This window comes from Lycium barbarum, chromosome 4, assembly GCF_019175385.1.
Source record: "Lycium barbarum isolate Lr01 chromosome 4, ASM1917538v2, whole genome shotgun sequence".
Taxonomy (NCBI): Eukaryota; Viridiplantae; Streptophyta; class Magnoliopsida; order Solanales; family Solanaceae; genus Lycium; species Lycium barbarum.
The window spans coordinates 132,673,356-132,684,356 of NC_083340.1; the positions used below are offsets into that span (position 1 = coordinate 132,673,356).

The 11,001-nt window shown below is 38.8% G+C and overlaps 2 protein-coding genes across 4 annotated transcripts; one reads left to right on the plus strand and one right to left on the minus strand.

Annotated features, from left to right (window-relative positions):
* The first annotated feature begins 1,254 nt into the window (after positions 1–1,254).
* Positions 1,255–3,438, plus strand: LOC132636527 (cationic amino acid transporter 8, vacuolar). Its single transcript, XM_060353443.1, has one exon. It carries the CDS (start codon positions 1,414–1,416, stop codon positions 3,217–3,219), a length of 1,806 nt encoding a protein of 601 aa, XP_060209426.1. The 5' UTR covers positions 1,255–1,413; the 3' UTR covers positions 3,220–3,438.
* Positions 3,439–4,707: 1,269 nt separating this feature from the next.
* Positions 4,708–10,854, minus strand: LOC132636528 (interactor of constitutive active ROPs 4-like). Of its 3 annotated transcripts, none has more exons than XM_060353446.1 (4): positions 10,502–10,854; positions 7,253–7,368; positions 6,046–6,120; positions 4,708–5,942 (listed from the first exon to the last, which is right to left on the minus strand). In XM_060353446.1, the coding sequence occupies exons 3-4, from the start codon at positions 6,057–6,059 to the stop codon at positions 4,952–4,954; spliced, it is 1,005 nt and encodes a 334-aa protein (XP_060209429.1). In that variant the 5' UTR covers positions 6,060–6,120; positions 7,253–7,368; positions 10,502–10,854; the 3' UTR covers positions 4,708–4,951. The 3 variants fall into 3 exon arrangements, with proteins under 3 accessions (XP_060209429.1, XP_060209428.1, XP_060209427.1); XM_060353445.1 differs by lacking the exon at positions 10,502–10,854 and adding an exon at positions 7,640–9,917; XM_060353444.1 differs by lacking the exon at positions 10,502–10,854 and adding an exon at positions 7,579–9,917.
* Positions 10,855–11,001: the final 147 nt, after the last annotated feature.

Below are 11,001 nucleotides of genomic sequence, written 5' to 3' on the forward strand. Positions count from 1 at the left end.
TATTTGTGTCGGTATAAGTTATCTGTTTGTCACTCGGATTTGTGATTGTGTTCGAGTGCCCAATTCGGGCACTAGTCACGGCCCACGGGGTTGGGTCGTGACACCTTGCCTAAAAGCAAATACTTGTCCACATAGGGTACATGTAACTGATTGGTTTTCTCTATCCTTAGTCATAAATTTCCAAATTTTAGCGGTTGGCTTACGAGTTCTAGGCGGTTTGTCTTGTGTATGTGATTATGCAGGACATATATCTCTTATGGGATTTTCGGGGGGTTGTGTTTCATCATCATCATCAATTTCATTAAAAGTGTCAGTAAAATGTTGTTGCATTGCCTCATGACCTAAAAGTAGATTATTTCCACCAACATCAATACCTAAATTAGGCGTTTCTTCCACAAATGTTTCCTCATTAAGCCCACCCTAACAATACCACTACTACTACCGGCACCACGTCTAAATCTCTTTGCCATTATTAAATAGAATTAATTTAAATCCCAATCAAATAAATAACAATCAAATAAATCACAAGAAAATAAATTGCAACAAATTAAATTGCTAGAATTAAATTGCGTAAATTAAATTGCGAAAAATAAAGATAGAGTTGGAACGAAGGTACCAAATTGCCGGATTAATTTCCAACAAAGTGAAGGCTGCTAGAATTGCAAATCCACCAAAGCTACTTCGGATTGTTGCAAAATCACTAACTCCACCAACAATATTATAATTGCAAAATTAATAATTGAAACTATAATAATACTTTACAATATTTATTTCAGAGAAATTTAAAGTGACTAATTGCAAAGTAACTATAATTGAGAGATTGAGATTTGAGAGAAAGAGAAGAGTGAATTGGTGTGAATTAAAATGAAAATGAAGAAGGGTTTATACAGGGGTGGAGGATGGGTTAAAGTGTTAAAAAAAAAAGTTTGGGGGTTAGGGGTTGGGGGGGGGGGGGGGAATGAGTTTATGGTCGTTTGGCAACGGCCATTTGCCAACGGTCCAATAACGGACAGCCTCACAGCCCAACGGCTATATAATTTTTTTTTTTAATTTCACCGGTTTAACCGGTCCGATTTCGGTTTAAAAAAAAACGAAATCGAACCGGTAACAAATAGACGGTTAACCGGTTACCGGTTTGAACAGGTTAAACCGGACCGGTTGACGGGCGTGGACTTGTGCGAATCCAAGAGTTGGAAACAAAAAATAAAAAAAATTCTCTATGCGTGCAAAACGTTTTACAAGGACTGTCGTGTATACCCTTGCTCTTATTATTAATCATGCCACTCTATCAGTCCAAATATAACTATGATGATGAACCAATGAACAATTGCATTCAAAGTATCTGTATCTAAAATTTCCCCTAAATTCTTGGGAGTCTACAAAAAAATACTTTCCTTTTTCAACTATTCTATTATGACAATTCAAGAATATCCTCAACATCTCAAAACTCCACTAAATCCTTCAACAATGGAAGATTCACCAAAACCCCAAAAACAATACTGGCGTTTCAGTAAACAGGATTTCTTCCCAGAACCATCTTTCCACAATTTCTCAACATACAAACACGCCCTTACCCAAACCCCGACCCGAATCAAGAACCGGGTTTTTTCCAGGTCCACAGAATCATCTGAACTAATCCAACTCAAAAAAGAATCAGAAAATGAAATGAAACAATGCCTTACATGGTGGGACTTAATTTGGCTCGGGTTCGGGTCAGTAGTCGGGTCGGGTATTTTTAGCATAACGGGTCAAGAAACCAGACTCAACGCTGGTCCTGGTATAATTTTATCATATGCTATATCTGGTTTTTCTGCTTTGCTTTCTGTGTTTTGTTACACTGAATTTGCTGTTGATATACCAATAGCTGGTGGTTCTTTTTCATTTTTAAGAATAGAGTTAGGTGATTTTGTTGCATTTATAGCTGCTGGTAATATATTATTAGAAGCTATTGTTGGTGCTGCTGGTTTAGGACGTTCTTGGTCATCATATTTTGCTAGTATTATTAGTAAAGATGCTGACTTTTTAAGAATCAAGATTGGTTTTTTAGCTGATGGTTTTAATTTATTAGACCCTTTAGCTGTTTTAGTACTTGTATTAGCTAATGGGGTTGCTATGACTGGTACAAGAAATACATCTATTTTGAATATGGTAAGTTCTATAGTTAGTGCTGGTGTTATTTTGTTTATTATAGTTGTGGGGTTTATTCATGGGAAGAGTGAGAATTTGGTACCTTTTTTCCCTTTTGGTGCTGGTGGTGTATTTAGAGCTGCAGCTGTTGTGTATTGGTCGTATACGGGTTTCGATATGGTTGCTAATTTGGCTGAAGAGACTAAGAAACCGTCGAGGGATATACCGTTGGGGTTAGTAGGGTCGATGTCGGTGATATCTGTTGTTTATTGTTTGATGGCGTTGGCATTGACGATGATGGTTAAGTATACCGAAGTGGATGTGAATGCTGCGTATTCGGTTGCGTTTGAGGGGATTGGTATGAATTGGGCTAAGTATTTGGTGGGGATTTGTGCACTTAAGGGAATGACTACGAGTATGCTTGTTGGGTCGATGGGGCAATCTCGATACACGACTCAGATTGCCAGAGCACATATGATTCCACCGTGGTTCGCTTTGGTTCACCCGAAAACAGGGACGCCAATTTACGCTACTCTTTTGACGACTATAACTAGTTGCGTTCTCGCTTTGTTCACGAGCTTGGATGTCTTGTCTAGCGTGTTCTCGTTTAGTACGCTTTCCATTTTCATGCTTATGGCTGTTGCGTTGCTCGTTAGACGATACTACGTTACGGATGTTACTTTGAAGTACGATTTGGTCAAATTTCTTCTGTGCTTGTTCGTGGTAATTGGTTCGTCAATTGGAGCAACGGTTCTTTGGAGTATGAACGAAAAAGGTTGGGTCGGGTATACTGTAACTGGCGGTTTTTGGTTGTTGGGCACTTTAGGGATGGCAATACTTCCAAAACAAAGACATCCTAAAGTTTGGGGTGTGCCACTTGTTCCATGGATACCGTCATTGTCAATTGGGATGAATATATTTTTGATAGGTTCCTTGGGTAAGGCGGCGTTTTATCGGTTCATCATATGCAGTGCTGTAATGCTAATTTACTACGTACTTGTTGGTGTCCATGCAACATATGATATGGCTCATCCCGATAAACAGGAGTCCGTTATTGAAGAGGGGAATGAAAGTTCCAATCAAGTGTTATAGTTGGTATGATGCTTTAGACTGCTCCATGAACTTTGCACTTATTTGGTTTTAGGTTCTTGGAATTGTATGTTGTATAGCTAATGAACTGAATGACATCAAATTGATAGTTGATAAAAAAGATTCCAGATGTTGTTCCAATTATGTTACCTGTATCCTTTGTGTATTTATCCGCTTTTCATCCAATCATATGGCTGGTAGATGTGTTCAGACAGTGTCTAATTAATCTTAGTGCTGCTTCAAAATCAATATGGGACTGGATAAGATTCGGTAAACTGAATCTATAACTTATTGACTAGCTACTATTTGTGTTTCTAATATACGGTATGCTTGGAAATGTGACATAATGAGGTATAAAATATCTAAAATGTTGATAATAGCAAAGTTCTAAAGTATTGCTATGCGAAAATTGGCTTTATAAGTTGGACAAGCAACTTTGTCTTTACATTCTCTATCTTTCGTATTTTACCCAATTTGATTTATCATTGTGCAATACCATATGCATTACAAGATTCTTCCTTTGCGTTGTATAGTTGTCATAGAGTGCTATTTGCTGCTAACCTTTGATGCAAAATTTGACCATAACTCATGAAAGTTTTTAGCTGATTCGAAGTTACAGTAGTGCAAATGGTAATGCTAGAAGAAAAAGAAGGTACTAGAATAGCTCGTATCTGTCTCTATTAAAGTCTTGTCTGTTTTAGTATATTCCATTACGACAGTTGTAGGACACTTACCGTTGCTAGGTGGTTGAGTGGTGGTATATCATGTATGAGTACTGTGAAACAAGATAAACACATCTAAGCTCTATTGTGGGTGAAAAAGAAATACTTCTGCTAGTTCATTTCAATGGAGTAAATTCTGGATTGGAACTTCAAGATTTCGGTCTTAGAAACTTTCAGGAATATAGTTATCTTCCTTTGTAGTATGTGCTTCTGTTGAAAGGTCTAAAATTCATGCGATGCCATATTCCATATGAACTGTTTCTTGATTGTTTTATGAGGATCCATGATTTATATAGTAGATCATTCATCTACTACATTTGTGAAAATGATGAACGACTAAGCCAGATCTACACCAATTTGCCAGTAGGCATCACTGTCGAACCTCATGAGATCTTTTTGGTTGGGGGGTGAAAAGCATCCAACATTTCTTCTTGCTAAGAAAATACCTGCTTTTGCACGTGAGAAGTAGGCACATATGTGTGTATATTTTGTGTATGTAAATAATAAAGAGTACTATTTGCATGTGTATAGTAGCAGAAATGCTGAATATACCATATTGCTGATCATCAGATGTCGGTATTTCTGGAGATGAAATGCTCATCTTCCACCACATACAAAAAAACATCAGATGTTGGATTCAATTACTCCTAAATGACAGGTCTCCAGTCTCCTTCATCAATCTATGCTAGGGAGAAACGAGAAAAAACTAACCTAGAAATTTAAATACAGCATATTATATTGGTTAGATGTCATGAAGAAGATTCAAAAGTTAGCCAAGAAAATTGAAATGGTGAGTAACCATTTCTGCTAGAAGTATTTTTGTGTTTTCGGGAATACAGTCAAACTTCCCTATAACAACATCGTTTGTTTTGATAATTTTTTTGTTGCTATAGCGAATTGCTGTTATAGAGAACATATAATACAACATAACATGAAAGATCGGTTCCACAGAAAACGTGGTTGTTATAGTGAAATGTTGTTACAGAGGTTGACTATTGTAGAGAAGTCTTGACTTATTTCTGGCCCTTCTTCCTCCACAGGTCTCCGAACTTCTTAATACCGGAGCCTTTTCTCTTCACATGTCCAAAACCATCATTGGAGTCATCGATAGGACCTGGTGAACCCATGTAACAACCATATCCTCCAACTGTTGGTTCAAATATATTACCGTAACGCTTATAATCCATTGATCCACACCTCTCAGAAAGCCGCCTTCTCTCATTTATCTCCACTTCCCCTGCCAGCACGGCTGCTGCAGCATCTGCAGCTTTCCTCCATTGTTCTGTTTGAACTCGGAGTTTCTTCATCTCACTTTCTAATTCCTCCTTTTCCTTTTCGGTGACTGTGAGCTTCTCGTTTATTTTTGAAGTGTCGTTCTTGGTTGTTTCAAGTTCTTGAGTAACTTGGTTGAACTTGAGGTTCATTTCCTCTGTTTTTGCCTTAGCGGATGAGATTTCCAGAGTCTTTTCGTTTAGTTCCTTCTTCAGGTTCTCATTTTCTTGGAAATATACTTGAAACTCTTTTTCTTTCTCTTCCAACTTTGCTTTCAACAAGCTTATTTCTTCATTCTTCAAAGCCATCTCCTCATGTGATGGTTTCTCTGGTTCAACAGGTGATAAAGTTGTGATCTTTTGCTTATCTTCATTAATGGGCTGGCTAGTTTCACCATTTGGGACTTCAAAAACATCAACTTCTTGGATTTCCTCAGGCTCTGGGACAGTAGATTTCTTGGTTTTCTCAAGCTGTTCTTGAGCTGCTTTTTTTGCTGTTTCAACTGATTCTAATTGGTCCTTAAGATCTTTGAGCTCTTCTTGTGCTTGCCCAAGTTGGGTATCCAAATCTGCAATTCTTGTACCAAGTTTCCTTTGATTTTGTGGATCAGATTGAGCGCCTCGTGGAGATTTACGATCTCCTACTTTAGGACTTCTTTTATCAGAATCAGAGCTTAATGTTCTGAGTAGCGAAGGAACTCGAGGTGATTGCCTTTGAGGCATGTCTGATCCTCTATTTGACATGAAACGGAAAACTTTGCTGTCAAAAAACAATGAATTGAAAAAAATCCCTATGTTACTTAGTTGGGGTGATTCAAATGGTTCCCAGAACTCACCTTAATCTTGGCATTTCAGCTTCTTAATAAAAGAGTTTATATGAACAGAGGTTCCAAAAACTCTAGTCTTGGTCTCTGTAAACAATGAAAAGGTGGAAATGTTTGTTTGTTAATGATAAAGGGAAGATTTCTATGCTTAAAGAAGACACATAAACAAACCATAGATACTGGTGAAGGTGAAGCATGCTTCTAGAACAGAGCAAAAGCAATTTTTCCTGTCCACTTTTCCCCCATGCATATGTCAATATCATTAAAATATATCCAACATTATATCCCCAGTTTTCCTGGGGGTACCTTTGTAATATTACAAGAGTTCTATCCACCATTGGCATTTGGCAACTATTTATGGGTGTGTGGCTAAATAAAATCTCACTAGAGACAAGATTTTATTCCCATCCGTTTGTCTTGGTAAACAAGTACCTAGTGGAATAGTCGATGTGCATGCATCCGACACCATCATTAGAAAGAATGGTGGTGCTGTATGCTCAAAAATGCATACTAAAAAGGAGTTCCAGAAAACAAAATGCCAGAATATCCCCAGTTCAGTTTAGCAATTGATTTGTGAAATTTAAGAAGAAAATGTAAACATTAGGAGAGAATCTTGAATCTATTACTAGTTCACAGCCATATTTTCTCTTTAGAGTGTATTCGTATGGAGGAAAATGTTCTTGAAAAATGTTGTCCAATTTTTCTCTGTTGGGTTGTTTTTTAGGAAAACAAGTTTCTTAAAAAAGATGAAAATGATTTTCCTACTCCCACTAGGGAAAACAAGTTCCATAAGTACCATTTGAAGCTAGTGTCTCCTCCTCACCCCCACCCCCACCCCTTGACCATCCCACCTTCTTCCACCCCGTCCCACAACATAGTATTTTTCTAGATTACATATATATATATATATATATATATATACACACACTCACTGGACAATACTTTTTATTTATTTACCAAACACTAGAAAATAAGTAAGAAATTCACTTATTTTCGAGAAAACATTTTCTTCGTACCGAACACACCCTTAGTGATCTTCGATGATTAGAACAATTACATTCACTATGATGAATAAGGTGCAAGACTTTGTGAGTAGGTATCTGGAATTTTGGCTATTCTGACACTAAATTCAACCTTCCTTTATTTAGTTTTACAGGAAGGCATAGCAGCAGAAAATGACAAATCAAGAAAAAGAAAATATATATATAAGTGAACTTACCTGGGATGTTTGTTTACTATAGATGTTCAGCGAAACTCCAAATTCTTCTCCTAAGATGCAACTTTTTCTTCTTTTTATTCCTTTTGTTAATACTATAGCAATAAAGAAACACCTATCTGAAAAGAAAAAAGAATCAACAAAAAAGGTTTTTTGATAATTGAAAGTTAGTCTGTGAATGAAGGCAGTGCTATATAAAAGCCTTCTTTTCTGAAACAGGATAAAGCAGGCTGTGGAATGTTGCAGTGGCAATACTTAAAGCAAGTTTAGGACAGATTTAAGATTTGAAATTGAATTTTTGAAGTTTGAATTAATGAAAGTGCAAGTACCTGTGTGTATAATTATAATAGGACAAGAGGGTTATTTGAACGTTGAAGGCAGGGAACTCACTATAAAATATGTGTTCTTGGGGAACCAAGTTCGAAAAGTCTTTTCTTATTCATTTGCTCTTTCAAAGCCATTTTCTTGTTGACCTGTCTCTCTCCCTCTGTCTAAGAGCTTATGGATAATAGTGCAGGCATTTAACATTTGAATTTTTCCCTGTAAAAGAATCATCTGTGTTGGACTTTGAACCATGAAATAAAGGGACCATATGTCCTATATGGTGTAATGTAAGATTTGTAAGTTGTTACTTTCCCCATAGCTGAGAAGAGTGAACATTTTGGAAGGGTTTTCCCTCCACTTTAATATTTAACAGATTGGTACTGTTGCGCCCCAGAGTTTGGGGCATGGCCAAGTGCATCCTTGATGGGCTGCATAAGTGTCAGCAGTGCAGGCGGCTGCGCTGACACTGGGCTAAAGTAGGCAATTGGGCAAAGGGGCATGGCAAGAGGCAACAACCACCTAGAGATGTTGCATGACATGGGCCATGAGTGCCAAAGATGTTTGACAAAGACTTGGGAGAAGCCCAAGGGCTACCCCTGGGGGTCGGCCACGTGCGGCAACGAATGTTAGCGCCGTGCGTTCTGGAGCTAAAGTTGGAATTTAGGAATTTCGGGTTAAAGCCTTGTTCCTAGAAGGGCCTTGTATATGCTCACCAAGTTTGGGGTCATTTGGCGTTGGTTTACCCAAGGGCTTGGCTTAGCCAAGGAAGCAGTGGTATTGTCGTAATTAGCTGAAGCTTCCGAAGGCTATAACTCGTTCCATGATTATGGGAATGGGTCATGGAGTTGTGAAGGAAGTCAAGAGGAGTAATTGAGAACAAGCGGCACCTCATTTGGAGTTCGGATGAGTGAGAAATACCTATTGTGATTCTCTGGCAAAAACATGTCTACTGGGTCAATTGGGTATTTTTCTTTAGAGCATATATAAGGGGGGTATACATGGTGACAGCCTACCAGTCCTTCCCGAGTGTGTTGACATTGGACCGCCCCAAGTGTGATGCCTTGAGGGACAACCTCAAGGGCCTGCCTTGGCACCTCAAAGGAGTGTGAAAGGTATCCATATGAGTTTGGGAGCTCTATGGACGGCGTGTGGCCTTGGGCCAACGTTGGGCGCCCCAAGGGAGCCGGAGGCTTGATATATGGGACGATTATGCCTCGCGGGCTGATCTTGTGATGGAATGAGACCTCCGTGCCGAATGAGTGATCGAGGGACTCTCTCAAGAGCCTCGTGAGCTAACTTGTGAGCTCGGCTAAGGTTCAGCCATGCGATCAAGGGTTCGTTGGCCTAGAAGTGCAGTCGTGGGGCGACGCTGCACTATGTAAGAAGAATACATGTCGCGTGGGCTATATTTGGCTAGGTCATAAGACAACCGAAATGATGGTATGAAAGACGCACATGACTAAGGCCAAGGATTGGATGTTGCCCTACTTGGGCAAGGCACGAGCGAGGTGCGCATGAACGATGAACGAAGTGAGTGTCAAGCTCAAGGATAGGACTGTACACGCGATAGCTATGCTCAGGTCCAGGCGAGGGACTAGTATGTCCGTAGCCAAATCCAGATGTGCGCATGGACGAGATCTAGCAGATGGGAATGCGCCACAAGAGTATGCTAGTATGTTAGTCGACATCAATCGGGCGGCACAATTGAAGCGAGCCTTCATGGCGACTTCACCATAGGCATTGGATCGTGCCTAGAAACCTGGAAAATAAGATAGGCTGGCTTGTAGTCATGATGGACTATGAGCGCCTTACGGGCGTTTGTGTGCCGCTGACACGCGAAAAAGTTGAGCCCGTGATAGGTACTATTCATTTTGAAGTAGTTCCTAAAATGTCCATACCATTTTATTTGCAAACACTGGAGGAACTATTAAAATTCTAATGTTATGAAAAATTGTTTTCTTAACTCCTTTCTCAGTGAAGAGATACGCTACCTTGTTCTGTTCCCTATAATTTTGCTTTACTTTTGATAGTGACCTACATTCAGAGATAATAATTTTGTAAAGGATATGACCATGTTTGTAACAAGCAATAAGGGACATCGAAAATATGTCCATTCCCAATGGGTAGTTCCAATTCTAGAAGAAAAAAAAGTCAAAATAGCCATAAGATTTGAACCTTCACCTCACTTAATAGAGGTGCACCAATGATCATTGTGCCATATGACACTTAAGCTTGAGTGCATACATGTATATTCAAGTACTTTAAAGAAATATAACATCATTATATATGATTTAAGGAGAAGAGCATGAGTGCACGTAAATGCATGCCCTCCACATAGATACGCCCTTGATTCCCCCCCCCCCCCCCCCCCCCCCCCCCCTCTTTCTCGGTATTTTATTAGTGTGACGACATCATTAAGTAAAGGTGTAATACATCGAATACCCTTTGGACTTGACAATATATTTCATTTAGATACTTGAATTACTGTCTGTTTCAATTTAGCACCCGAATACGTGAAAAATTACCTTATCAAGAACTTCAGGCTCAAATTTTGGAAAAACATATGCACATGTTCTCGAGTGTATATTATGTAGATATCCTAATCACTTAAAATAATTCACCTCAACGATAATAACAACAACGACAACATACCTAGGAGTCCCACAAGTGGGGTCTAGGGAGGGTAGAGTTACACAGACCTTACCCCTACCTTGAGAGGTAGAAAGGTTGTTTCTCCTAGATCCTCCGCTTAAGAACAGCAACTCAAAATAGGTCAGAAAAAAGAAATAATGGAAGTGAAGAAGCCATGTCAAAGCATTTGAAAAAAGTTACAGTAACTACAAGAAGTACAAGAAACAACAGAGAATAACAAACATCGAAGGACAAAAAACTGTAGGGATATATCTAGTAGCTCAGTTGGTTGGCTACCTGAATTTTCACCTTGTTGGTGAGGGTTCGAATCCCCACGTTGTAATCGCCTTCCCCATTTCCACTTCCCCTACCCTCTATGTAATAAAAAAATTAAAAAAAAAAATCGAAGGACAAGAAACTCCATGAGTATTACTACAACTACTACTATGAGTGGATAAGCAAGACTTAAGATATGTCGCCTCCTTTAATTATAAACATTAGCTCAATAAGTCATAAAACCATAGGCTTGTTCCAAGTGAAGCTGACGTGTATAGAGGATGGACAATATTCTGCGAATATAAGATTGGATGGACAATATTCTGAGTACCACACCACAAGTCTACAACTACTAGAATTTATATTTGATAGTACTAGATCTGAAAGTAGTACAGTGATGGTGTGTCACCAACAAGAAATTTGGGCTTCTCAATTTCCATTGAATAGGGACATCAATCACTATATTAGTACATACTACATAGTACAAAGTCACCCAACAAGGAATTAATTTGGCCTTATCA